The following is a 27,161-nucleotide window of genomic DNA, read 5'->3' on the forward strand; positions in this document are numbered from 1 at the left end:
TACTCTCTGGGAATGATTTTCCAACCAGTTATGCAACCACCTTATAGTAGCTTCATCTAGGTTGTATTTCCCTAGTTTGTTTTTGAGAAGGTCATGCGAGACAGTATCAAAAGCCTTACTAAAGTCAAGATATACCACATCTACCGCTTCCCCCCTATCCACAAGGCTTGTTACCCTTTCGAAGAAGGCTATCAGGTTGGTTTGACACGATTTGTTCTTGACAAATCCATGCTGACTGTTACTTATCATCTCATTATCTTCTAGGTGTTTGCAAATTGATTGCTTAATTATTTGCTCCATGAGCCACCATAAGCTCTAGGTTGTGGATCCATCTCAATGACTGAACAAGTTAACTGCAACAGAAACTGTTTTGAGAACAAGAAGTGAACTTTTGATCAGAAAAGCACCGAGTTTCAGTCATGGTGGTTTTATCAGAAGTCTCCTGATACTTGGTGTTTTTTATAAAGTCCCAGTTCCTATCATGAAGTTACCTGAGAATCTTAGCTTTCATTTTAAGAAAAAGAAAGTTTCCAGCCCTTAGCTTTGGTTGTGACCAGAGTGCGCCCTAAAGGCTCAGAAACCAGAAAACAAAGAAAGAAAACCCAAGATTTATTATTTTTTAAAAATTTCATGATTTTGGGGGCCTGGCTCATGATATTTGAACATGTGGGGCAGGGGCGGCTCTAGGAATTTGGCCGCCCCAAGCAGTCATGCCTGCGGGAGGTGCACCGGAGCCGCGGGACCAGCGGACCTCCCGCAGCTGCGGAGGGTTCGCTGGTCCCGCAGCTCTGGTGGAATATCCGCAGTCATGCCTGCGGGAGGTCAACCCGAGCCGCAGGACCAGCAAACCATCCGCACTCATGCCTGCGGGAGGTCCACTGGACCCGCGGCTCCGGTGGACCTCCCGCAGGCATGACTGCGGAAGGTCCGCCGGACCCGCCTGCCGCCCTGCCGGCAAAATGCCGCCCCAAGCGCGCGCTTGGCGCGCTGGGGTCTGGAGCTGGCCCTGATGTGGGGTTGGCAGTACTCAATAAGATGCAAAATATTCCTCCATCTGTCAGAGAGCTTGGATTGTCTATCCCAGTGATTCTCAAACTTTTGTACTGGTGACCTCTTTTACATAGAAAGCCTCTGAGTGTGACCCCCTTTATAAATTAAAAACACTTTTTTATATATTTAACACCATTATAAGTGTTGGAGGCAAAGCAGGGTTTGTGGTGGAGGCTGACAGCTCACAACCCCCCATGGAATTAGCCTGAGGAGTCCCGACCCCCAGTTTGAGAACCCCTGGTCTACCCTGACCTTCATCCATGACTTCTCTATTACTGTTTTACTAATGGCCATCTTAGGTTTTGGTTCTTATTTTAACTGGCATGTTTTTCTGTGCATTTAATATAAATAAGGAAAAGAATATCCTATAGTACACAACTGGAGTTAGTGATTACTGATTCCTGTCATATGATAAGGATGTTGAACTTTCTCACCCTGACCCAGGTCAAGTGACTTGAACCAGGAGATAAAATTTAGTTTCTTACCAGGACTTGTGTGTGTCATACCATTATTATATCATTTGTCAGCTTTACCAACTTGTTGTCCTCTTTCTCCTCTAAGTCATTAACATATAAAATCATGTGTCCTGGTATTGATTGCTGCAAGACCCTATCAAAGAATTCCCTTCACTTTGAGGAATAGAGATTTCTTACAACTTAATTAATTCCCTATTGTTTGACTAGTTTGTAAGACACACTAGGATTTTCACTGAAACTAGATGGTTATTTTCCTTAAGAGCCTTTTCTGGAAGACTCTGTCAAAAGTGTTTTAAAACCCTAGTAATCCTCCAATCAGTCATTCATAAATAGTCTTCTGTGGTTATCTGCCGCATGGAGTGAAATCGTGTCTTTAAAGTGCATTGTCATTGTGTTACGTCCATCCAATCACTTGTCTGTTATGATATCAAACTTAAATTAGCAGCGGTCATTGTTACCCAATGGAGTATTTACACTCATTTCCTGTACAACTCGAGTCATCTTCAAAACAAACTTGTTGCTGGCTCAAAGAGCCTGAGGCGGAGCAACAGCAGGGTTCGTTGCCCGGTGTGCGTAGCACTAATTGACACACCAGGGTGGAGAAGCATAACCAGGTTTATTTGAGCCCAAATAAGGTGCCAGGGAGAAAAAGCATTCTCAAATCCTGCACACCCGCGCGCAGGCGGGGTCCCAGCATTTATACCCCCCTTGTTTGTGTAAGCCTTTTGTTCGGTTTTCCCCCTCACCCCTCCCTTCCCAACAGCAGTTACTTTAAACATTATATTTCAGCGTGTTAGAAAAGTTCCCATTCACAAGCTTATCTTTGGCCTTCACAGCACAAACGCATACAGATTTTCCTCCCCCCTCTCCCCCTCCTCCCCGCCGCTTTTGCTGTTTCAAACTCCTGCATCTGCAAGCTGAGACAGCTGACAGTTACACATTTTGCTTGCAGTCTGTTAGCATCTTAGGCTGGTTAAAGTTCACAGCATGGAAGACCTCTGGTTCACTCAGGCCTGCAGTCACAACTTTGGTTTACTTAGGCCTAGTGACACCAACAAACTGACAGAAAAACAGTGGTTATGTATGTGATCAAAAAATTACTTCTTCCCAAAATACCCTATCCTAATTAATAAGTACTTCAGACAGTTCATATCAAAGTAGTTAAAAATTCTATTATTTTTGCAGTTCTAGGAGACTATGCATCTACCTTTCAAAACACTCAGGGCCAAATTCTGCCCTCAGTTTACCACTTGGCAACCCTACTAATTTCACTTGGGTTATACATAAGGAGAAAATTGGCTTCAAGACCATTTTTATTATGGACTAGGAGACTCTGGCCATTCTGGCTCCTTGGGTTTTATAACTAAGCAGATTCAGTCCCAAAAAAGATATCATCAGAGCAATGCCCATTTGTCTCACACCAGGAAACAAAAGTAATGTCTGGGAAATGACAAATTAAATCTAAGATTAAAGTGTTAAAAGGGTTTCTTGTTTATATTTTTAAACTAGTCCTCAGCAAGGTGCTTGTGAGCTAAACGGCAATGATACCCACACATATTTTTAAAGCAATTTGTGATCCTTGTAGCTGAGGCATTATAGAAGTGCAAATTATTGTTATTTCTTTATTATTATTACAAAGTGCTACATGCGTTGATGGTCCTTTATGGCATATACATAGCTGGGCCAGATCATCTTCCCAAGCATGAATTGAGACAGAGAGTAAGTGTGTGTGTGTCACCGTTCCCGAGGAGAAGGAATCAGAGCTGCTCAGCTGAAGGGGTCTGGGCTGAGAGGGGAAGCGCAAAGCTCTGCCTGCACTAAGCTTGTGGCTCAGCGCCCGCTGGCTACGTGCGGGCACGGGGGTCCTGAGGGGGGAGGTTGGGTAGCCACAGACGGGGCCCGCGGCCCTTGTGGTGTAGCAGGGACACAGCCCAGCCCTGGGCACGCCCAGCAGCGGAACCTGCTGAGTCACGCTGAGCCAGGAGGCCCTAAACCCCCTCTGCTGCGGCGGCCCCCGCTTGCGCGCGCGGGGGCTGGGCGTGGCCTCCCTGCGCGCTCTGCGACGTGGGTATATAAGGCGGCGGCTGGGGTTGCAGCGTTCAGAACACGCGACCCAGACAGACCCGAGCCGGAGGTTCCTGCTTCAACAGTGTTTGGACGGAACCACCGCCGCTCGGACCCCCCCAACTTCGACCCTTGTATCCTCTCGGTTCCCGTAGCAGCAGCAGCAACAACAACAGCGGCGCCATGTCTTCGTCTCCATCCCAGGTGCGGCAGAACTACAACCAGGACTGCGAGGCGGCCGTCAACCGCCAGATCAACCTGGAGCTCTACGCCTCCTACGTGTACCTCAGCATGGTGAGCGCCGCGCCGGGCCGGGCCTGGCACAGGCCCCTTCCCATGGGGGGGGGGGTTGTTTCAGCGGCACGGGGGAGAGGGGCCCAGGCCTCTACCAGGCGCGTCAGCAGCGTCAGAAGACACCGAGGGTCCAGAGGGAGCCCGGGGGGGGGTGGGCCCGGCCTGGGGCGTTGTGGGGCCGCCCGCGCTCTCGCCTCCTTGGTTGCCCGGCGGGCGGGGCGGGCCTGCGGGGGGAGGGGTGTCGGCCTTGCCCCCGCGCCTCTGCCTCGCTTCCCCCAGGGGCCCGGGTCTGTGCCCGCCGGGGACTCGGCACCGAACGTGCCCCGGGGCGGGGCCGCGTGACGCAGCTGTTCCGGCCCGGTCCTGGAGCGGCCTGGCCCGCAGGGGAGGCGCCTCCTGGCAGAGCCGCGGGCGCGGCCCGTGTTTATCTGTGCGCTGCAGGCAGCTGCCCCTGAACTGCCCCGCGGGGCTGTTATCGGCGCCAGCCGGGGCCGGAGCAGAGCCTGAGCTTGGTCCCTCGCCCCTCCTTCTGGGACGGGGCTCCTCTTTGTAGAGAGAGCGTGACTGTCTTTATGTAAAGGGCTTTCTCCCTGCTGGTGAGGCCTAGTATTGAGCTCAAGATGGTAGATCACAGCCCATAAGTGTATATTTAACTCCTCAGTAACGGACTCAGACTCTCTGGTCAGAGATGCCTCTTGAGGTAAAGAGAACTTCAAACTGCCTTTGCTAGTAGATGGGAGTGTTAAGTGTACATCTGAGGTGCCATATGAATTGCCCCAACAGCGCTAGAAACTTTCAAGTATCTGCTAATCCAAGTATAAAGATTCAGACTTGCTTGGCATTTGAAATGGGAAAAGAGCAGGGTTTTGTACATACTGCTCCCTTCAGTTGTGAACTGACCTCAACTAAGTAGGTGCCTACTGCTCTGTACAAACACTGCAAACAGTGATCCCTTGACCTAAAGAGCTCCCAGATGCTCACCTCTGTTCGATTGCAGTGGCATCGAAGTTCTGTTATACTAGTTTTAGCTTAGCTTTATCATGTGCCCAGTGGCTTATAAAACTAATGGCTGTTGCAAGAAAAGTACATTTGCAGAGTGACCCATAAAGAGCTTCTCAATCTTCTCTGAAGTAGATCAGACTCTGGTATTTTTTCCAGATGTCCCAATTGTGGTCATACCAAAGTGTGGTTAAGAAGTCTGAACGTGTGTGTGTGTCTGTTCTTTTTTTTACGTTAAAGAACAGAACACACTATTTAACAGCTGACCTAGAGAAAACAAGATGTCAGAAGAACATAGCACTAGGTCCTGTACAGAGCTCAAAACATAATCCAGTTTAGCAAAAAAAAAATTTACAAACGTGTTCCTTTCTCCAAAAGTGAAACCAGAACTTTCTGCAACTCCCCTTTTTCTTAGCCCTTTCTTAAAGCACAAAGAAACATCAGGCCAAAAAATCATTTGTGCAGAGCTGGCAGGCTCTGCATGGCTCCCCTGAAGCAGTGACATGTCCCAGCTGTTTCTAGGCAGAGGAACAGCCATAGGGGCTCCGTGTGCTGCCTCTGCCCTGAGCGCTGGCTCCTCAGCTCCCATTGGCTGGGAACCACTGAGAGCTGTGGTGGTGTTACCTGTGGGCGGAGGCAGCATGCGGAGTTGCCTGGCCGTGCCTCCTGCCTAGGAGCAGTAGGGACTTGTTGCTTGCAGGGAGATGCCCAGATCTGGTACCCCAAAACCCCTCCTGTGCCCAACTCCCTGCTCCAAGCCCTCTCCCACACCCAAACTCACTCCCTCCCCTCCATTGGTAAGTATAACTTTTACTTAACCAGCATTTTTGACTGACTGGCACCCCCCACATTCCCCCAACTTTCCAGATAACAGATTTTACTGTAGTAGTGGTGTATAACACAATTCATACATGCTAAACTGATCTCTTCAGTTTCTCTTCCTTTCTACTGTCAGATTTTTAAAGTATGGTGCTCAAAAGGGGGCAGTTCCCCGTTGAGGGGTTGTTAACTATGTATGTGGAGTTTATAACCCAGGTGAAGGGGAGTTCAGGGGTGAAATGGCTGGATGTGTGTGCACCAAGTCACTTTTAGGAGCACAGGTATCAAGCTGCAATCTGCTACAGAGTGAAAGTTACTCCACACCCAAAGCCTGCTAACTTGACAGAGCTACAGAGTGAAGGCAACAGTAGGAATAACAGAATTCAGTTGATTATTGAGATCTGCATTCACAGGCTCCCAGACTGAAGAAGTCTTGATTGTTATTTTCAAATATTCTCTAATAAACTTAAAATCTGAATTGTTTTCAGTCTTTCTATTTTGACCGGGATGATGTGGCTCTAAAGAACTTTGCCAAGTATTTCCTGCACCAGTCCCACGAGGAGCGTGAGCATGCTGAAAAACTCATGAAGCTGCAGAACCAGAGGGGTGGTCGCATCTTTCTGCAGGACATCAAGGTTAGCAGCTGTGCTAAGGAGACAGCTCAAAGGCATAAAGTGTGGTATGGTAACTTCCTCTTCTGGCCTGCTCTCAGGCTGGAAGAGAGGGGCCATGAAAACCAGTATGGGCAAACAAGTCAGTAGTAGTGTAACAGTAGGCACATAGATATTTTGTATTTTATGAACTTGTGAATAGGCATTGGGGGGGGGGGGATTGCAGGGCAGAGATGTGGTAAATGACAATCCATGATAGTATGATACTGGTATTAAGGTATATTTAAGTCTCTCAGTATCAGTCTTTCCTGTGATATACCACACATCTAGTCTAAGATGTATTTAGAGCTGGTTCTACACTGTACAAAATAACCACCTTCCCTGCTAGTCTCTTGCAGATCATATCAACTAGAGCTCTCCCTCAGACCAGCTTCTGTTTTGTCTTGCAAGTGATGTTAGTACTCTTAGATTCATGGTTGCCAGGGAAACATGAATATTAGTGTTTCCAATGGCATGCTATGCCTTCACTGCAGAATTCCATGGGAGCAGATTAGTGGAGTCTGTAATCAACATATCACAAAATTATCCAGACTGGCTTGGTATCAGCCATGTGATGTAGACATGACTCTTTAAAGAGATTCTAAATTCTTCTTAATTGTGAGTCTCAAATATAAAGTAAAAATAAAGGCGTTCAGGAGAATTCTGCTTCTAGAAGCAATTGAACTGTTCTGTTCATGTGGTTTTTTTTTTTAAAAACATATCCCCAGTGCTATAACAGGTGTCTTGAGCATCAGTCTGGTCAGAAGACTGCATGTGTTGCAAGGCCTTTCAGAACACCAGTAATTACTTAACACCATCTTCACTTCCTAAATCGGGTCAGGAGCACTGGCTCTTGCATAACAAATATTCTGGTTCTCGCTTCCTCACCCCTTTTTGGAGACCTGGGTTGGCTTAAAGCGTAGGGGCTTATTGGTCTGAAGACCAGATTTTCCCTGTACTGAGCTGCTGGTGAGTCTTTTCATGATACTTAATTTTCAGGCTGCACACTAGGTCACTTTTGCCCATGTATAGAAGCTTCATTTCTTGAAATCTGTTTTGGAGGAGTACTACGCTGCTCTGGGGTTATATAGATTCTTGAACTGCACCTCCATACTGCCATTATGGCAAAAACATTCCTAACCATCTGGTATGATGGACCATAGTTCAGAAAGGTAACTCGCCAAACTTAGATCTTCAGAGTCCAGTATCTTGGTTCCAAAGAGATTCTGTTGAACTGAGTGTTCTCACTGCCCTGCTTCTGTGTGTAGCCTCTGGTGGCAGCTAAGTTGTGGTTGTGTGCTTTCTCTTTACTATGTTAGAAACCAGATCGTGATGATTGGGAGAATGGGTTGACAGCAATGGAGTGTGCCTTGCACCTGGAAAAGAATGTGAACCAGTCACTCCTTGATCTGCACAAGCTTGCAACTGACAAGAATGACCCTCACGTAAGTGGAAGCTGAAGCTGTGATTGGAATGTGGTTATGCAAGCCTTTAAGGATGAAGGGTGGGGGGGGATGACAGGGTGTCTAACCATGCAATCTCTGTAACACAAGCAGGGACTTCCCCAAACCTGAGGAAGGGGTAGAATTCAGAGTGGAGCATCCTCCTTTGAAGGAGGGCAGCCCGCATCTTAGCCTCTTTACTACAGTTAATATAAATATCCACTCTGTCTTATGAAAAACATTGACAGAACTAATGGGTTGTTGCGTTGGCTGATAGAGCGTTGTGCTGTGCATGTGGGTGGCATTAGGCTGTCTTGAGGGAGCTGGCTTGTTCAACAGCAGAGACCTCTATCTGAACATATTTCTGGAAAGCTAACTGAAAATAAGGCTTAGCTAGAGTGACAAGCATAACAAGCTTTGTTCATATCTCAGTAGCCTGGTGACTGGCTGTGGATTCATTCTGATTCTCAGCTTATTACGACTCTAATAGCTGTCGAAGATGCCCATGAAGCTTTGGGCTGCTCTTATGCATGGGAGGTAAAAGTAGTTGTGAATCCTGAATTAGTGTCTGAAAACCTGCAGGTTTCCTGTGAATACTACAACTTTATGGAGACTCCTCAAAGTTGGAAACTTAAACAGAATTTGGAGGGGAGTGGGAAGAGGTTGATGACTTCATAATGCATGTTCATGCATTATGAAAATCTGAGATTCAATTGTAGAAATTCATGGCAGAGGCAAGCAACAAGATCAGAGGATTGAGTAAATGTACCTAGTTCTTTTAAATGGCTAATGGCAACTTGAACACCAAGTATTCAAAGGGTGTAAATAGTAAAGGTTGGAAATTTTAAATACTACAAGGGGAGGCTTCCATAGCTAGAAATAATTGAAGGAACAAGAGACTGACTCTAGCATATTCTTGGGTAGTGGTGGAAGCTGCTTTGGAGATGATTGTGATGTCAGTATAAAACATCCTGATTCCAAAAATGAAACTGGTATTTATCCAGTAAACACATAATCATTTCTGGTATCTAAGGGCTTTTTTGCATAGAGCTATGTGGAGTACAGAGGTGTGATTACTAAAATACACTGTATTGTGCATGAATTAGTCTGTGTAGAGCTTGCTGCTGCTCACTAAAGATCTTGCCTGAAACAGCACATGTTAAAGCAAACTAGGGAACATTATAAAGATTACTGATTACAGTAATATACTGTAATGAGTATGGCATTATACACATTACAGTATATACAGAGCTCCAAAAACCTTGAAACTTTAGACATACACAACTCCACTTACTAAAACTAAACCCTAAAAATTAAATGAATGAACCCCTGGAAAACAGAAGCCCTATCAGTACACTACTGGGCACTGAGATGTGCCTATGTATAGGTGATCTGGAATCTTCCACTTGATGATTTGGTGTGTCTGATAAATCAAAGGCTTTTCTCCTTTAGTGGTTCAAGAGTATAACCCCGTCTCAAGGAGTTTGGGGAAGGGCAGTCCTTTTCTCCCCCTAGAAAGAACCATGTAGTATGAAATCAAACCCCCATGCCTAACGAACTGGCTTAGGAGGTAGTGCCATGCCCCCTTCCAAATCATACTCGGGAAAGTGCCAGAACCAAGATCCATTCTTTGATTCTGTCAAGACCTCCCCTTTGGCTGAATAAATAATACTAACACGAATAACTCTCTCCTTCCCTCTTTCAGTTGTGTGACTTCATTGAGACCCACTACCTGGATGAGCAGGTGAAGGCCATCAAACAACTGGGTGACCATGTGACCAACCTGCGCAAGATGGGGGCACCTAAATATGGGATGGCAGAGTACCTCTTTGACAAGCACACCCTGGGGGACAGTGACAATGAGAGCTAAAGCCTCAGCATAGGCCACCCATGGGTTTTAGTAGGTCTCCTAGCTTGCCCAGCAGTGCATGCATCTATTGTTTAGATAATGTCATCCTGTACCAAAAATCACACCTTTGTTTCTTTGTGTTTGTAACACCTTACATCCAATAAAGTGACTTGTTTCAAGTTTGCTTCATTTGCCTTGCACTGTAATATGGGAGTGAATCCTACATTTGGAGATTTCACAGCATATTCCTGACTTACTGTGGGATGACCCCCTCTCAGAATGGGTGTCAGCTGTGTGAATACATTAGTGGGGGCAGATCTTGAATCACTGACTGCATGCTGTTCCTTTGGGTTCACCACAGATCACAGCCTATGACTTAACATCATAAACTTAAGTGAGTAGGGGACACCTCCCCTACCACTAAGACCTAGCATAGGGATTAGTCCATGAGTACATATGCACTTGGTATATAGAGAAGGCTTAGCTAAAAACTACGTGGGGGGAGATAATCATAAAGGAAATAGCCAAAGAACAACAATCTCTGTTCTCTTACGCAAATGTTTGTGCCCTGACCTCTTTACAGATACCACCCCCAGAAGCTTTGAGAAACACCTTGCATTATTAGCTAGCTTCCTGTGCTGCAAAGGCATGGGGAAGAAAAGCAAGGCACTTCAGTGGAGAATGTAAGAATTGTGGACTAATATTCTTCAGCAGGAGGTTCTCAGGCTGCCTCCAAAGACCTCCTTCTGCAGGGAAAGGAGTGCCTGGCTTACAGACAGCTCTCTTCCCCACCCCAACCTGAAGCAAATACCAGCAACTACACACCACACATCAAAAACTCCAACCCAGGAACCAAACCCTGCTACTCCACATATCTATTCAAGGGACACCATCATTTAAAAAAAAAAAAAAAATGGACCTAACCACATCAGCTACACCACCTGGGGCTCATTCACCTGCACATCTAACAATGTGATATATGCCAGTGATGCCCCTCTGCCATGTACATGGGCCAAACTGGACAGTCTCTGTACAAAAGAATAAATAGACACAATCTGACATCAGGAATCGTAACATTCAAAAAACAGGCGAATACATCAATCTCTCTGGTCACTCAGTAACAGACATCAAAATGGCAAGTCAACAAAAAAAACCTTCAAAACCAGACTTCAATGTGAAGCTGCAGATCTGGAATTAATTTGCAAACTAGATAACATCAGATTAGGCCTGAATAAAGACTGGGAGTGGTTGGGTCATTACAAAACCTAAACTTAATTTTGCCAATACTAATTTCTCCCTACTGTTACACCAGGTCAACTGTAATGGGCCACTCTCTTAGCACTTGAAAAGTTATTTCTCCTCCATTGGTATCCTGTTGATTTATCTCATTAGACTGATTTAACAAATGGTAAAGCACCCCACCTCCTTGCATGTATTTATACCTGCTCCTGTATCTTTCACATCATACATCTGATGAAGTGAGTTTTAGCCCATGAAAGCTTATGCCCAAATAAATGTTAGTTTCTAAGGTGCCCCAAGGACTCTTTTTGGTGCTGATATAGACTAACATGGCTACCACTGAAACCTGTTGTCATACTTCAATTTAGTTTGGATGAAGGGCAAGCAAAGTCAGTGAAAGCTCCGGAGTCTTTGGGATATATAGGGGAAGGGGAAAACACAGTATCCGCTGGAACACCACCACCATTCAGTGTAAAGTAAGGAACTATGCATTGGGGCACTTGTTACTGGGTCTCTTGTGGCAGACACCAGTAAGGCTGAGTGCTGGTGTGGTTTTGTAACGGGTCAGCATTCCAGGCATATTTAGGAAACAGACTTCTGATTTCATCTGTATCTGCACCCAAGTTGCCAAAATGCTGGTGTCCTATGTTGCTCCATTCTCAGGTACTTGCAATTAATGAATAATTGTATAAAATCATTTTTTGCTTTAATTGTATAGGTATTCCCATAGGTGTGACACTGAAGTTCCATGAACTCTTCTTGTACACTATTGAATGAGGTTCATTGCTAGTAAACTGGCCCTGGGAACAAGTTCATGCCATCATCCATCAGGTACTGAAGCCCCACCCTTTGGCAGTACATGGCTGGTATGGTATTGCCTCATTGTAGAAGCTTTATGCATCTTGAGCACCAATATCATTTGGGGTAAAGACACTGCAGTATCCTTAATAAGGGGGTATCTCAGCAGTGAGAAGGAATCAATTGGTCTCTTCATTTAGCTGTATCTATCCACTTCATCAGACACATTCTCACTGGCTTCCATGATCACCTCCATCAGCCCCACATAGTCACCCTCTGCTAAGGAGATACCGGAATCATTAGGTGAGGGACTCTCTGCTCTCCTCTGTTCCTCAGTGTGATGAGCACTAGCATTTCCGTTTCCTGTCTCTCTTCCAGTCCCAGAAACCTCTATGGAAGCCTGTACCAGGGCACTAGATGCATCATCTGAGCTTGGACTAGGAACAATGCCTGAGTTCCCTAAACGTGACCTCTCCAGCATTGGGGATGTCACGGGGGTGAATGAAAAGAAGAGGGGCCCACTGCTACCAGGGGTTTTCATGCTGGGAGTATGAAAGTTGCTGGGATTATCTGAGTTTGGGGTGGCTGCTGGTGTCATGTTCTCCAGAGTTAGCCAGGGATGTCGGCGGCTTTTCAGACTCTTCAAGCTCTTGAAGCTGCCTTGTTTTTCATGGTCTGGGGACTCTGCTAGGAAGGGAAACTTGGGGCTTTCCAATACTATAGATTGAGGCCCTGGACTCCTAACAGGGGCAACCTCATTCATTTTATTGTTCAACGTGTTATTCTCTCCTTCCTCTACTGTCACCACCAGGGAGTCTGGGGCTTTGTCTCGCTCTCCTGGCCAAACAAAAGTTTCCTTAACTGCAGAACCAAGGGAGCTCTGGCTTTTGTCCACATCACTAGCCCTGGAAGGTGACAGGTTGGCAAAGTTGTCTCTCAGTGAAGTCGAACAGGCCACGATGCTGGAGAGAGCAGGGGGCTTCTTGCGTCCTGGGCGCCTGGATGGGAAGATCATAGGGATGGAGCTGATTGGTGTCTGTGGAGCACTATAAAAGCCAGGTCTCTCATAGAAGGGGGTTGACACGAAGGCATCAAACTCTCTCAGTTTTCTATCTTCATTGTCCCATTGCTCCTGTGAACTGGAGCCTGGGTGGGAGGAGTCTCCCCTTTGCTGATTGGCACTGCAGGGGCTTCCAGGTTTCCCTACATCCTGGTACAAGTAATGAGGGAAGGGGGACAAGGGGTCATTCCTCTTGCGTGGCAGGTTCATTCGGGAGGATGACCTGGAGAAACTCGGTGACTGGACCCCCAGCAAGCGGCCCAGATGTCCCAGCAGTGGTGTAGAGTGGTTTGCCTCCTCATTCTCTTTAATTTGCTCCAGCGGCTGGAATTCCATCTCTTCTTTCTGCATGCTGGGGAGAAGCAAAACAGGCTGTTATGTACAGTGACTCTGCGAATTCTAGAGTGTGTTGGAAGGGACCTTGATGAATGGACTTTTGCCTTCCACTAGAATAGTGAGTAGAGATCAGTGAAGATCAGGGAGGATGACTGCAGCACTGGGCAAGCACTGGCAAACTTCAGCCCCTGACGTCTTCCTCTATATTGCTATGGGGAGCAGTATCTGGCACACAATTGTGGACACTTGTGTTGGAGACGAGCAGAGGCATCATTATACACAAAGGAATGCAAACACAAACATGTTTTGACTGAGGAAGTCGAATCTCTCTCTCTCTCTCTCTCTGGGCTATATAGACACAATCTCTTACCATGATTTCATATGCACAAGAGAGGATTTGAGCAACACTGAACTCCAGAGGGGGGGCATTTGTGGCAGGGGAAGAACTGCTGCCTTCCTAGAAGAGCATTGGTAAAGTCCAGAGATAATTTGACACATTGTGGCCCTGGGCTGGGGTGTAAATCTGGCCTCCATTGATAATTTCATGTGGCAGGAAAGCTTCACTCACCTAATGTCAAAGGTTGAGCCAAGAAATGATGTCCGCTTATACTCAGCAGTGGCTGCGGTGTAGGGTGGCTGTGGGTAGGACTCGTTCCAGTACAGGTCCTTCTCCATGAGGGGCAGATCTTGGTGCATGTCATCCACAGCGAGAAGGGAGACCTGCAGGGGATGATGGGAATGTCAGACTCAAGGGGGTAAAATTATTATTCTGCATGGTGTAGTACCTTCATTTAAGAGAACAAATTCTCTTTCGCAGAGTTTGCAATATGACTAGGCCCAGGAGTGGGGAAGGGATACAACAGGAAAGCACCCAATGAATAAGCAGCTGGGTTTGGTACATGGGTTGTTAGTTACTAGGGTTGTTCTTTATGTATACAAATTGGAATGAAGGGGAAAGTGAAGGAGTCACCATTTGGAGTATAGAATGGTGTGTTTTAGGAGGGATATGAAGGTGGAGTTTGTTGCTTGGTCCCCAGTACGATGGAGACTGTTCTAGGCCCAAGAATCAGTGTGGAAAAGGCACAAGGTCATCGATGGGAGAAGGGGGTGCTAGATTTGAGACGGGGCAGGAATGGCACGGCACAACGCCCTAGTGGGAGAGCAGTGAGATATAGACCAGGGGCGGCTCTATGTGTTTTGCTGCCCCAAGCACAGCAGTCGGGCAGCCTTTGGCGGTGTTTCTGCGCGAGGTCCGCCGGTCCCACGGATTTGGCGGCGGTTCTGCAGGAGGTTCGCCAGTCCCGTGGATTCAGTGGCGGTTGTGCGGGTGAGCTGTTGCCTGGAGCCGCCCCTGATATAGACAAGTCACATAAAGCCTTAAACATGAGCACAGGCCACCTGGGCTGGATAGAGAATGACACAGGAGGAGCATGCAGGGACGCAGCCCCTCACGCATGTGCAACTGGAGCAGCATACACAGAAAGTCACATGCTCAGAGGTGTGGTCCTGTAGGGGCAGATCTCGTCCCATAATCTTCCATGCATGTGGGCTGATTCCTTGGCTACTGAGGGAACGAGGAGCTGGGCTTCCTCGCGCATGCAGAAAGTGCTTTTTATCAAATCTCTGCTTACTCCTTCCCCTCCTTCTCCTTACTCTGACCCCTTTGTCTCCCCACCCCCCGACACGCAGGGCCCTGCCCTAATGTTATGCTGTCTGCAGCGCAGAGAAGGAACCAGGGATGATAGAGAAGAGGTGCCACGTGAGCGCACCCCTGACCTCTCTCCTTATGTTTGGAGACCTGGAGCTATGAGTCTACTCAGTCCTTGGGCGCTGCCCTATCGCCGCTCTCATCTCTGATGGCCCTGTTGTGTGGGATCAGGGCCCACCATTACCTGCAGATTCCTGTCGATGAGCCAGTTGGTTTCAAAATCATCATCATCCTCTCCGAATGGGTTGATGAGCTGTTCAGCCACCTGCGCATTGAGAGCACATGGCAAGAGTTCAAATCCCCTTCCCGAGAGAGCGTCCTGCAGGGCCACTGGGACGCTGTGCCCCAGCACTAGGCCTGGGAAGCACATTTCAGCTATACTGCTTCTTGCAATGAGCAGCAGTGAGGGGGTTAAAAAGGGAAGATTAGCTGCCATGTGGCTTCTGGGACAGTTAGTGCTAATGTGTGTTGTGTGTTTACTGTGTTACACTCCATTAGCCTTGCAGCTGAGGAGGAGGAAGCCAGGCCTCCATTAGTCAGTCACTGCAACTCCTGGATTCAGCCAGAGGGGTGGCCATAGAGCAATTCTCTGCAGGGCCAACGAAGCCCACTGCCTCAGAGGTAGGGTGACCAGATGTCCCAATTTTATAGGGCTTAGGATGTGAATCCAGATCTCCTGCAAGGAGGTGCACTCAGATACAGGGAAGTGCCCTCAGCCTCTGCTGGCCTAGACAGAGAAAGCTAAGCCCTGGGACTTGATTGTGGGCCTGTTGCATGGCAGCGCAGGGCCTGGATCACTCAGACAGTGGGATGTCCCCCAGAGTGATGTGAGAAACTCTTGCCTGGGCCTGGAAACAATTCCAGGCTTCCCATGTTGGGAAAAGGAGGCTCCCAAAAGGTCAGGGCATGTTTCCTTGGACTCACCTTTAACCAGCCAGCGTAGAAGAAGAACTGCAGGAGAGTGAAGACAGGCACAAAGAGATCCAGCTCATGGCCAGGATACCCCTTCACTGGGTCCAAGAACTGCCGGCCGATCAGGCAGGCCAGGAAGAAGCTGTAAACGGCCACCGTGACCACCTGGGAGGGGCAGGGGGATGCGGTCAGAAACAGATCTCAGTTCCTAGCTTGCTTTCCTTGACATCCTTCCTCGGATTCCCCTCCGACCCCTCCAGACTACCGCAGGCAGCTGAGGAGCTCTGTGGTACTGGTCCCTCTACGACCTTTCTAAGACTGTGTTTAAGAAGGCAAAGCTGAGCGCGTCTCTGGTCAGGCACTGCCCCAATCCACCTGCTTCCTCTCAGCAGGAATGCAAGGCTTGCATCCGAAGAAATGAGTATTCACCCACGAAAGCTCATGCTGCAAAACGTCTGTTAGTCTATAAGGTGCCACAGGATTCTTTGTTGCTTTTACAGATCCAGACTAACACGGCTACCCCTCTGATACTCAGCAGGAATGTGTCTTTCTGCTGCAGACATTTTTAAATGTACCCCCCACCCCCCAGATTATCTCCCTGTTCCCTCAGTGACCATACAACTCTGGGGAAAAGCTAATGCTTTGCCCCTCTACCGCACCTTCCACCTGCAAAGCACATGTCTTAGGAGCAGTGAAGCCTCACAACACCCCCATGAGGGCCAATGAGGAAATTAAGGCACAGAAAGGTTGTGTGACCTGCCCGAAGCTGCACAACAAATCATCGGCAGAGCTGGGAAGTGCAACCTGGTCTCCCTCTCCTACCCCCAGGAAACTTCCCTGAGTGCCCGATGTCTCAGCTAGGTGGCAAAGTGCTGTCTTCCCTACCGGAGGAGTGGGATTGTTGGGCTACTGGTTCTTGAGCCGGTTCTCAGTTGAAACCAAGAGATACCAGTGTGGACCAAATGCTGGAGGTTGCTAGAATTCCCAGCAGGGTAGTACCTGCAGTATTGCCGACCCCAAACTTTCAAAAATCAAGAGTCTGGCTCCCGAAAATTACGGGATTGATTTAAAACTTGAGGGGTTTTTATACAGATCTATTTTTAATTTGCCTTCTGCTTTCTCAGCCTCCAGGTTTCACTTGCGGCACATTTTCAAGCTTTTCTCTACAACCATGAGGGCTGGAAACTTTCTTTTAGTTTTTTAATGCAAGCTGAGATTCTCATGCAATCTCCTGATGCCAGAAGCTGGGGCTTTCTGAAAAAAAAGCCAAACAAATACTGCAAGACTTGTGAGTTGGCAACACTGCCGGGTGACCTTCCACCCTGCTCTGGACAACCCCCGCACCTAAGCCAGGATGGCAAAGCTTCAGGGGCACTTGTGGATATGCCTGGCTCACAATGCACATGGAGTCGGGCCCTGGGTCAGGGGACTGTGGCTGGATATCGCTGACAGAACTCTAATTGCAGGCGACTGGAAGCAGAGAGAAACTGTTTCCATTATTATGACTGAGGAGCCTGCATGGGCAGATTCTTTCTTCTTGAGGGTTTGACCTTCCTCCCACCCAGGCAGTGCAGCCTCAGCAGGCTGGTCTTGCTCGGCATTCTGGCCCTGGATCCAAGGATCCATGGTGCATTTGGGGTGGGGGGGTCCATGACAGGTTGGCAAAGTTGTCTCTCATTGAAGTCGAACAGGCCACGATGCTGGAGAGAGCAGGGGGCTTCTTGTGTCCTGGGCACCTGGATGGGAAGATCATAGGAATGGAGCTGATTGGTGTCTGTGGAGCACTATAAAAGCCAGGTCTCTGATAGAAGAGGGTTGACACAAAGGCATCAAACTCTCTCAGTTTTCTATCTTCATTGTCCCATTGCTCCTAAGAACTGGAGCCTGGGTGGGAGGAGTTTCCCCTTTGCTGATTGGCACTGCAGAGGCTTCCAGGTTTCCCTACATCCTGGTACAAGTAATGAGGGAAGGGGGACAAGAGGTAATTCCTCTTGCATGGCAGGTTCATCCCGGAGGATGACCTGGAGAAACTCGGTGACTGGACCCCCAGCAGGCGGCCCAGATGTCCCAGCAGTGGCATGAATCCCCTGACCATGCCCCATTATTAGCTGAATCCCCACTCCGTACTCCTGGGACATGGCTTCGGCTGTACAGTTCCCTGTTGTCTATGGACACCTAGATACCCCGAAGAGCTGACCGCTGTGTGGAGCTGACATTGCTGGCTCAGGGCATTAGTGCACAGTGTGTGTGCGCATGAGGGTGTGAGCAGAGGCGGTGTAGCGCTGTGCCGTGCACTCCAGGAAAGCATCCTCTAGCCACCCGTAGTGACCGAGCTCCTGTGGAACAGCACTGTGACTAGCTGTGGCCTTGACATTCTCTTGCCTTTGATCCTGGTTTGCAGGAGAATCTGATCTGCACAGGACTCTAAATAAATCCCCCACTAACCTTTGCAGCCATCCAGAACTGGAGTTGTTCCTCTTTCACAGCAGACCACACTAATGGGAGTGAGCATTGCCTAAGCAGCTGCATTATACAAGATGGGGCTGGCGCCAAGCTGTCTATCCGGGGGTTGCTGTCAGAGAGCTATTGAACGGTTAGAGTGCCTTGTGTCTAATGCAGATAAACAGCTTTCCCTGTCCACAGGGAGTGTAGATGGCACCTCCCACTCAGACCTGTGCTGCATTCTCCAGTGTCATCTGGGCTAAGGTACCAGCATTGTTGAGTGGGGAGAAGCTGATGCATTTACAGGCTGATGAGCGGGCATTGGAGGGGTGTATATGTAGGAGGTATACATGGGAGTGTGTCTGGATTTCATTTATATCTATGGTGTGTGTGGGGACACACAGGTCACCCACCATAGGTTTGTCCATGGGTTGTCTGACTGTGAATTGATGAGGAATGTGGGTGTGCATGCCTGGGATCGGTGTGTGTGTGATGGGGATATATGTGTTTGCTGCATAAGTTGGTGTTTATGTGTGTGGGTAAGTCTGTGTATGTAGAGTGTGCATGGGGGGGTGTCCATGTGTGGCTTTGGGGTATATCTGGGGGTCCATGTGGGTGGTGGTGGTATATGTGGAGAACCACATGTGTATTAAAGAGCCTTGCTTGTTTCCCAGCACCTTGTGTCTCTGGTTGCTGTGATTCACCTTGCAGAGGTCATTGGGTGGGGCAGTGGCTGCAGAGGGCCTCCTGCACTCACCTGAGTGTAGACCAGTGGGATGCTGATCCAGTCATATCCATAGAGTCGCCCACACTGACTACGCAAGGTGTTTAGTTCCTGGAGTGGGGAACAACAGAGAAAAGGGAATGGCTCCCTTCCACAGAAAAGCTACCTCATACTAACACCCTGCCATGCTCCTTCCCCTCCAGACTGCGCTTAACCCCATGCAGGGCACACCTCCCAGGTAGAGCAGGGAATTCACTTTCTGTGGTCATTCATTCCTGGGCTTTGCCCATTCTTAGATATTGAGCTTTCTGCCCTCCCCACCGCCACACTGGAACACCAGTGGGACCTCTGGCTTGTCCTGAAGGGACCCTTTCTTTCATGAAGTCAGGAGGGGATTTAGGGCCTGATTCTCCTCTCACACAGGTGCAAACTGGGAGTAACTCCTCTGGAGTCAATGGCATTACACCCTTGTAAAGCAGTGAGAGAAGAGCCAGTCTCCTTGTCTAAAGTCCTGGGCTGTCTCACACAATTGCCGTGCTAGTGGACCCCACACCATATTGGACTAACTTCCCATTTTGTCCCCTCCACTGAGTGATAGATATGAGTGGGCACGTTTCCCATTGAAGTTAATGGAGTTACACCACGGGTGTGATTGGTGCAGTCTCTAAGCCCCACCTCACCCTCCCTGCTCCCCTGGGTGACCAGCAGCAAGTCCTTCTGCTCCACCCAGAGAGGAGGGCAGAGCTGGTTCGTTCTTGACATGCCCTCTGGCTGTCTCCAGAACTCACGTTCAGGATGCCCTGGAGCAGCACGCTATCCCGGATCCTGCCCTCGTTCCGTGCCTTCACAGCCAGGTTCGAGAACCACACACAGGGGATCCAGAACTTGTTGTGGGGAGAGTTCAGGCTTTCAAACTTCTTGTGCTCTTCTGGGGTCATGAGGCCTAAATGGGCAAAAGGAGATGGGGGATGGAAGACAATATAGAGCCTGCCCTTTCCAGCCTTTCCTCGACACATGAAAAACCCGCAGGCTCCTGTGGGTGGGTCTTCACGTCACAAAGCATATTGACCCACATATCAGGAGATCCCATGGTGTCAGGGAAGTTCTGCCACTCACAGGATGGCCCAGTCTCTTGTGGAAACTCATGTGCCTGTCCCCCCCCATCTGGCCCTACAAATCATCAGGCCAGCTTTGGACCAAGGAGAGAGAGAAAGAATCCAGGTGCAGAGCCCTACCTAAGGCAGCAGAGCCTGACTGGAGTTCTGATTGTCTGGGGATTTTGCCGCTCACAAAGTTTTGGCATGCACCTCTGAGCTCTCCACGGCGACACCACCTCCCACACCGGTTGTATTCCCTGTCTAGAGGTCAGCACTACACACCCTGGGCTTGTCCTAAGAGTTCTCTAAGTGTAGAAAATCAGCTAGTGTACAAAGGGCCAGGCTCCCGCTCTCTGTCTGATAGAGAGGGGCTCATTTCTGCTGCCACATCCTCTGTGCATCTGATCCGGTAGCTCTTTACACCTATGTTGAACTCCGTGGCCCAGATTCTTGAGTGAGCTGTGATCAGTGCAGGAGCAGAGAGGAGAAGGGAGAAAGCTCTAAGCCGTCTGTCTGCTCTCCTGGTCTATGGCCAAACCAGTCCTGGCATAATTTTGAGTAGCCTAAGTAGTTCTTAGTTATGCAAGCTGAAGTAGTTCCAAAGGGCAGGATATCTGTGGGGTAGGTGCCATCTAGAGGCAGGGTATTTGGAGGCAATTACCCTAAGAGGGCATGTTACTTCCAGGGTAATTTCCCAGAAGGGGCTGAGTATTGATAGGATGGGGCCATGGGTCAGGGTATTTCCAGGGAAAGCATCTTTAAGCACCAGGTATTGCATGAGGTGTTTAGAACAGAGGAGCAGGATATTTACAGGGTCGGTGCCATGTAATTACAAACTCCTCTGGAGCAGACCGCAATTATCCTGTGTACCTAGTGAAGCCTGTCTAGGTCTCAGAGCACTCACGCCCTGAAACATGGCATCCTCCCTCCTTGTTCTCAATGCTGGGGCTCACTGTTGTTTTTTAAGAAGAGGCTTTTACGGAAGCCCACTAGGGACAAATGTGCGATGCATTAGCTCTAGAATGTGTCATTCACATCCAGCAGTCATGCCTTTTGAAGAGGAATAACAGATGTCCCACCCATGAAGCACCCCCATAACAATACTGAACACATCCCACACAACTAAATAACCCTCGCAACACCCCTGATAGGAACTATTTTAATTCCTTTTGGTAAATAGGGGGAATTGTAGATGGGGAAACTGAGGCACAAGACAGCTGTGGCTTTTTCAAGGTCACACAGTCAGTATGAGAACTAAAACAACCAAATTGCTGGCTTCCACACTGCTGCTCAGAACACACCTCTGACCACAAATACTATCTGGTCTAAATCAATATCAACAAAAGGCCTTTAAAGAGATAAAATCTATGACCACATCACTGCTGTCTGGGTTACCTGCATCTAAGCTGCTGTTAGAATTCTCTTTGCTATGAGCTGCTCTATGTTTGAAGTAAACCTGATGTTCAAGGTGCTGATTTTCTGACTGACAAAGACAAACCATATTTAATAAAACCAGAGAAAACAAGGTGAAAAAGTAGGAAGTTGAATGAAAAGCAATGACCTTCAATGACCACCAGAGAGTGCAACAATCCGAGAATCAGGTCAAGAATGCATATGAGACTTGCCGTTATGAAGAGATTCAACTTTTATTTGTCTTTATGTGCTTCTTTCGTTTGTGTTATTCTCTTAATGTGTATTCCCCCCTTCCCCTCCAACAGTACATAAAGTGTCAGTAGCCACCACTCCCATGAGCATAACTTACAATACATAATCATGCACAACAATTACTGATCATGGGCAAAATCCTCCCCAGTGCAGGAGGCCTATTCAAGCTCCACCACTTTGACTCATGCCGAAGGCTCAAGTAGTGCAGAGGACTCTGCTGGCCCTTTGCAGTGGGGGGACCATTTCACCATGTCAGCACAGCTCATGAGCAAACCTACAATAACAAAGTGTCAAGGGGATCAAGAATGGAAGCCATCTTGTTCTTCCCAGTGACCCTACAGAAACAAACCAGAGCCTGCCACTACATCTTTCTTATGAACCCTGCAATAAAGAGCAAGTGTATACAGCCCGGTGTCCTCAGGAACAGCCCTGCAATAACAAATCAGAGTACCCAACCCGAAAACTGCAATAACCAATGTGTGTGTGTGCTCACAGTAGAGGAAAAATTAATTGTGATCAGAAACTAGCCTTCAGTTGCACTATTTCGAAGCTCAAACAACAGGAAAAAACATGACTGGCTAGGTCGATCTCAAAGATGCATTCTCTCCTTGGTAGCAGTAGTGAGGGGGCTAATGACATAGGGCTCAAGCCTGAGTAATTCCTGGTTGTGCCGGGAGCCCTCAGTTTCCCAGAAATCCCAGTGGTAGGTGCTCAGCACCTGCAGCAATCACTGAGCGCTTTACAGGACTGTGTCCATAATGCTCATTGCCTGGCCCCTGCGCTTCTTGTTTGGAACCAATAGATTTGTTTGGATTTCCTGGCTTGTCCCCCTAGCCCTGGTCTCCTGAGCCACGAGGATTCCAGTGGATATCTCTGTATCTCGAGGTCATGCAGTTGTTTCCACCACACCTCGACCCAGCCAGCCCTCCCAGGACTGTAGCTGCCTCTGGCATAGGCTTAGCAACTGCGCTAGAGATGGAGAGGGCACCTACCTGCTCGCACGATGTGCTCTGTGCTGGGGAAGCGCTTGTAGACGGCGGTGCTGACGGACCGGAGGATCAGCACACTGCAAAGGTTGCTGTAGCGCATCAGGGTGCGCCGCAGGAGGCGCCCATACTCGTCCTGTCCATCCACGTTACTGGAGACCAGGTTCATGATGCGGTCGGGCCATGGGATGCTCTCGTACTGACCCCACCAGCGAGATACCACCAGGGCTACATAGAAACCTAGGGCAGAATTGGCCTAATTAGTCCACCCAGATACCTGTCAGATACAGCAGGGTCTGCAGGGGAGGAGTGGCTAGTTATGTCCCCAGTGTATCCCAATGACCTGCAGAGCAGTGTCTGGATAGGAAGGGGTAGCACCATCCCACTCCCCAACCCCACACTCCTTACCCAGCACGAAGGACACAGGGATCAGCTCAGCATAGTTGTTGCAATACAGAGCCAGCTTCTCAAACATCAGCCTTTGGCTTGCATTCAGGATCAGCCTGAAAAGGAAACCCAGAGGCACATTCTCACTATCAGCCTCGCAGAAAAGACGTCACCCTTCCCAGCCCTGCGTGGACGGGAGTCCATGAGCAAAGCCAATGAAACCACTGTGCTCTCTGACCTAGGAGATGTTCCATGGGAAACACCTTGCTTGTCAACCCAGGGCATGTGTCCAAGGGAGCTCCACTCTGTTTTACCCAGGGGACACACCACATGAAACGTGTTGCCATCCCATCTAGGAGATGTCTGTGCTAAAGGAAATGACCCAGTGGCCAACTCAGGAGATACTTCTGAGGCTGTGAGGCAAACTTGCAACCAAACTAGGGCTGCTGGCTCAGGTGCTGCAGTGAGTGAGTTAGCCCTCAGGCCTACAGTAGCAACCTATCACCAAGCAGAGACTGCATCAGATGACCCCAGGCTCAGGTATTTCCACAACCCCAGCAGACCTGCCGAGCAGATCAGTCTGAGTAACGGTGCTACCCAGACAAGAGCCTTCCTGCTGCCTCGCAGAGCACCAGACTCCAGCTGCAGCCTCAGTCCTGTCTGAGCCCGGTCCTTGCCCTGCAGTAGCCTCACTCCAGCCATGTCACTGACCTGCTCCAACCTTTCTTCTGTCTTTGGATCTCCCCGCAGCCCTCGGACTCTGACTATCCCATTTCTACCTTCAGCGCATGTCTGCACTCCGGCTTTGGTATCAGCTTGTCTTGTCTCTGGACTCTGACCACCCAGCTTCGATCCCTGGCCTGCACCTGGACTCTGGCTATGGTTCTGATCCTGGCTACGGACTCTGATTTCGGTTTTGACTCCAGCCTGCCCCCAGATCTTGATTTCAGAACCATGCTTGGCTCAGGCCCAACCCTATGCCTAGCTGTGACCCAGGCTGCAGCCACTAGGCCTGGCTATCGGAAGCAATGCCTGACACCTGCTGTCTGATCCTATGGGCAAAACACAAATGTCCAACCTAGGAGAGGCATAGTGGCCAATACAGAGATGTTGTACGATACCAGAAATGTACCATTGAACTGGATTCAGCACCACGATGGCAGGGCCGGCTCTAGGTTTATTGCCGCACCAAGCAAAAAAAATGTTGGCTGCCCCCCACCCAAGCCCTGGGCTCTCTCTTTCCCCCCACCCGCACCCCCTGCCGCCCCATCCCTGGGCTCCCCACCACCAGTGCTGACTCCGCCCACTCCCCCCTCGCCTCCAGCTGGTCCGACGCTGGCAGGGTCGAGGTAAGCAGTGCACGCCTCAGCCCAGGGTCCCTCCAGCTAGGGCTCCCAGTCCCTCCTCCAGGACCAGCCGGGACCTGGGAGAGCAGAGCCGGAGGACTGCCCCGGCAGGGGGCTGAGGAGCCGGGGCAGGGTAGGCCCAGAGGGAGCGGAGCCCCGGAGAGCGGGACGTGGGCCCCGCATGGCAGCGCCCCGCCCTCTATGGCCCCGCTGCTGCTGCTGCTTCTGGCCGCCAGGCCGCAGTCTTTGGGCGGCTTGGGCTGCTTCGCCCAGCTCTGGCTCTGGCACTGGTGGGGCGGCTGCCCTGCGGCACCTGCAGGCAGCTCTGTGTGCCCCGTGGGGTGGCCCCCAGCCCAAGTGTCCCCCGTTCGGAGCCTGCCCTGCCCAGCCACAAGCTGCGGGCGCTACTTCCCCGCAGCTTGAACCGCAGCAGCCCCAGGGCACCCCCCGTGCATGATGTGCTGCTGCTGCCAGGACCGGCTCTAGGCTTTTGCAGTCGGAAGTAAAAAAAAAATAAAAAAAATGCCTCCCTTGAAAACGTGCTGCCTCAAGCACATGCTTGGTTTGCTGGTGCCTAGAGCCGGCCCTGCACGGTGGATTTAAATTAATTGTAATCTCTAGTCTGATGCCTGACATTCAGACACTATTAGTAGCAAACTGGGAAGGAGCTGCTTCTGCCTTTATACTGAGGTGCTTTCCAGCCTCGGCCTCAGTGCCACCTAGATACACCTTAGCTCAGCTGTGTGAGCTGAGTGACTTTCCCTCCAAGAAACAGAGGAGTCACCGAAAACATGACCGCCCCCCACACCAGACTCCACGACAAACTAGTAGCCCCAATCATTCTGTCTGCTCCGTAAGAGACACCAGAGGAAATGCCATGCTGTGCAATCTAAGGGATTTCTTCCCAAAACACCCTTCCAGGGTTATCCTCTGTATGTCCACTACCTAAACCCAGAGAAACCATCTTCCTGCGGGATGGGGATGTCCCCTGTATATGGACATCCATCTTATCTGCATTAATTTAACCATAATCTGCCCTTTTCTGGAAGGACAGGTATCCATCATACATAACTTACTTTCCCTCCATGGAGAATCCATGCTTCTTCTAAGGAGAAGGGTCACCCTGTGTATATTTCATTAGTAGCCAGTAATACATTTTAGAAGGTCTCTTTCTATAAGTCTATAATATATAACTAAACTATTGTTGAATGTAAAGTAAATAAGGCTTTTAAAATGTTTAAGAAGCTTCATTTAAAATTAAATTAAAATGCAGAGCCCCCCTCAACTGGTGGCCAGTACCCGGGCAGTGTGAGTGCCACTGAAAATCAGCTCGCGTGCTGCCTTCGGCACATGTGCCATAGGTTGCCTATCCCTGCTCTAACCCCACTGATAAGGAAAAGCTGTCAACTAGTAAACTCTATTGGAACAGTGAGGAAAGAGCTTTCCTCTCTTCACGTCTCAGTAGATCCAGGGAGCAAGTCTCCGCTGTTCTTGGGAAATGGAACCTCTGCAATGCACCATCACTGACACTGCTTCACAAGGCTAGGACCTGTACTAAACATTTCTTGCCCAGTTCCTTTTCCCCAGTAGCCAGTATCATTGTCCCCAAACCCACACTGCCTGAATAATGGGAAGAACCTGGATGGGTCTCTCAGGGCTCAGGTGAAAGAGGAAACTTACCTGTAAGTGAGGCTGATGCTGAAGTAAAGAGTGATGAAAATGAAGAACTCGCAGTAGAGGAGTTTGTAGATACTCCCTTTCCATCGGAGCAGGAGCTGCGAGAAGGTGCCCAGGCGCGCATCAGCTACTCGATTTGTGTATGTCACAGTCATCACAGAGCCTGTGAGGAACAAAACATGGAGATACTGAGGCCATCAGGAAACCTGCTAAAGGGATGGAAGGAGGCTGTGGTACAGCAAGGGGTACCTGTGACTGAGCTAGTAAGGGATTTCTGTGCAGTGTGGGGACACTGTCCAGAAACAGCAACACTAGGAATCCATCCCAGCTGTGCACAGAAACTCAGGTTCTTCTCTTCCTGGGGCCACCCCACAGTCCATTTCAGGTAGGCCCAGAAATCCAATTCAGAGAATCATGCCACAGCCCGTTTATCAAAAGCAAACACAGTCCAGAACATCAGGAAGTAGTGAGGATGGCCCATATGTGCTAGATGGAACTGGGCCTATTGAATTTCCTATGGTTTAGGTTGGAGCTGAGCCCTGGTACTTTAATGAAACATGTGGACTGGTAGCCTCTGGCTGTGGAAGACTCAGAAGGACATATCTCGACTTTCCCTGATTTACCATTATCCATCTATCTATCTATCTATCTATCTAGGTGTTTATACCATGCCCATCACCTCAGTATCTGGGTGCCTGTAGAACTTGTGGATTTGCTGTCTCAGGAAAGATGAATCTTGCTAAAATACACGATGTTTCTCATAGTTTTTTTCTAAGGAATCCTCAAAGAATCCACTGCAAAAAGCCTGGATCTGTAGGTCTTGTATAAAAGATCCATATCCAGCAACCTAACCCATAACAGCTGCCTTCTATAGGCGAGCAAACTTTGTTGCAAGCAAGAAGTTTGGCCAGTATCCCATGGAGAGCAGAGGGCACTGGTGCTGTGGAAGCTGATGGTGTGTCCAAGTCTCTTTGAAGGGAGTGCTCAGGCCTTTTTCTCTGATAAATTCTTCCACTTGTAACTGGGACATTTACCAGTATAATGCAATCAGCTGCAGGGAGGGGGAAGGATTTGCCAGCTTTACCTTTCCTTCCTTCCCAGGACAATGCTTTGCAAAGATCACTTTATGTTAGGATTGATA

The 27,161-nt window shown here is 49.0% G+C and overlaps 2 protein-coding genes across 2 annotated transcripts; one reads left to right on the forward strand and one right to left on the reverse strand.

Moving 5' to 3' along the window:
• Nucleotides 1–3,605: 3,605 nt before the first annotated feature.
• Nucleotides 3,606–9,827, forward strand: FTH1 (ferritin heavy chain 1). The gene is made up of 4 exons (XM_039537761.1): nucleotides 3,606–3,884; nucleotides 6,191–6,337; nucleotides 7,672–7,797; nucleotides 9,500–9,827. The coding sequence occupies exons 1-4, from the start codon at nucleotides 3,774–3,776 to the stop codon at nucleotides 9,662–9,664; spliced, it is 549 nt and encodes a 182-aa protein (XP_039393695.1). The 5' UTR covers nucleotides 3,606–3,773; the 3' UTR covers nucleotides 9,665–9,827.
• A 2,049-nt stretch (nucleotides 9,828–11,876) lies between these two features.
• Nucleotides 11,877–26,175, reverse strand: BEST1 (bestrophin 1). The gene is made up of 9 exons (XM_039536006.1): nucleotides 26,024–26,175; nucleotides 23,019–23,113; nucleotides 22,617–22,850; nucleotides 19,651–19,805; nucleotides 18,896–18,973; nucleotides 15,709–15,861; nucleotides 14,969–15,049; nucleotides 13,645–13,796; nucleotides 11,877–13,092 (listed from the first exon to the last, which is right to left on the reverse strand). The coding sequence occupies exons 1-9, from the start codon at nucleotides 26,173–26,175 to the stop codon at nucleotides 11,877–11,879; spliced, it is 2,316 nt and encodes a 771-aa protein (XP_039391940.1).
• Nucleotides 26,176–27,161: the final 986 nt, after the last annotated feature.

The sequence above is a fragment of the Mauremys reevesii genome, linkage group 4, assembly GCF_016161935.1.
Source record: "Mauremys reevesii isolate NIE-2019 linkage group 4, ASM1616193v1, whole genome shotgun sequence".
Taxonomy (NCBI): domain Eukaryota; kingdom Metazoa; phylum Chordata; order Testudines; family Geoemydidae; genus Mauremys; species Mauremys reevesii.

What these genes read in the sequence shown, in the direction of transcription:
- FTH1 (XM_039537761.1), top strand. Translation starts at nt 3,774, where the DNA reads ATGTCTTCGTCTCCATCCCAGGTGCGGCAGAACTACAACCAGGACTGC. An exon ending in CCTACGTGTACCTCAGCATG is followed by an intron (nt 3,885 to 6,190) that starts GTGAGCGCCGCG and finishes AATTGTTTTCAG; the next exon opens with TCTTTCTATTTTGACCGGGA. An exon ending in CTGACAAGAATGACCCTCAC is followed by an intron (nt 7,798 to 9,499) that starts GTAAGTGGAAGC and finishes TCCCTCTTTCAG; the next exon opens with TTGTGTGACTTCATTGAGAC.
- BEST1 (XM_039536006.1), bottom strand. Translation starts at nt 26,175, where the DNA reads ATGACTGTGACATACACAAATCGAGTAGCTGATGCGCGCCTGGGCACC. An exon ending in AGCATCAGCCTCACTTACAG is followed by an intron (nt 23,114 to 26,023) that starts GTAAGTTTCCTC and finishes TTTCCTTTTCAG; the next exon opens with GCTGATCCTGAATGCAAGCC. An exon ending in TGCTCCAGGGCATCCTGAAC is followed by an intron (nt 18,974 to 19,650) that starts GTGAGTTCTGGA and finishes TCCCCACTCCAG; the next exon opens with GAACTAAACACCTTGCGTAG.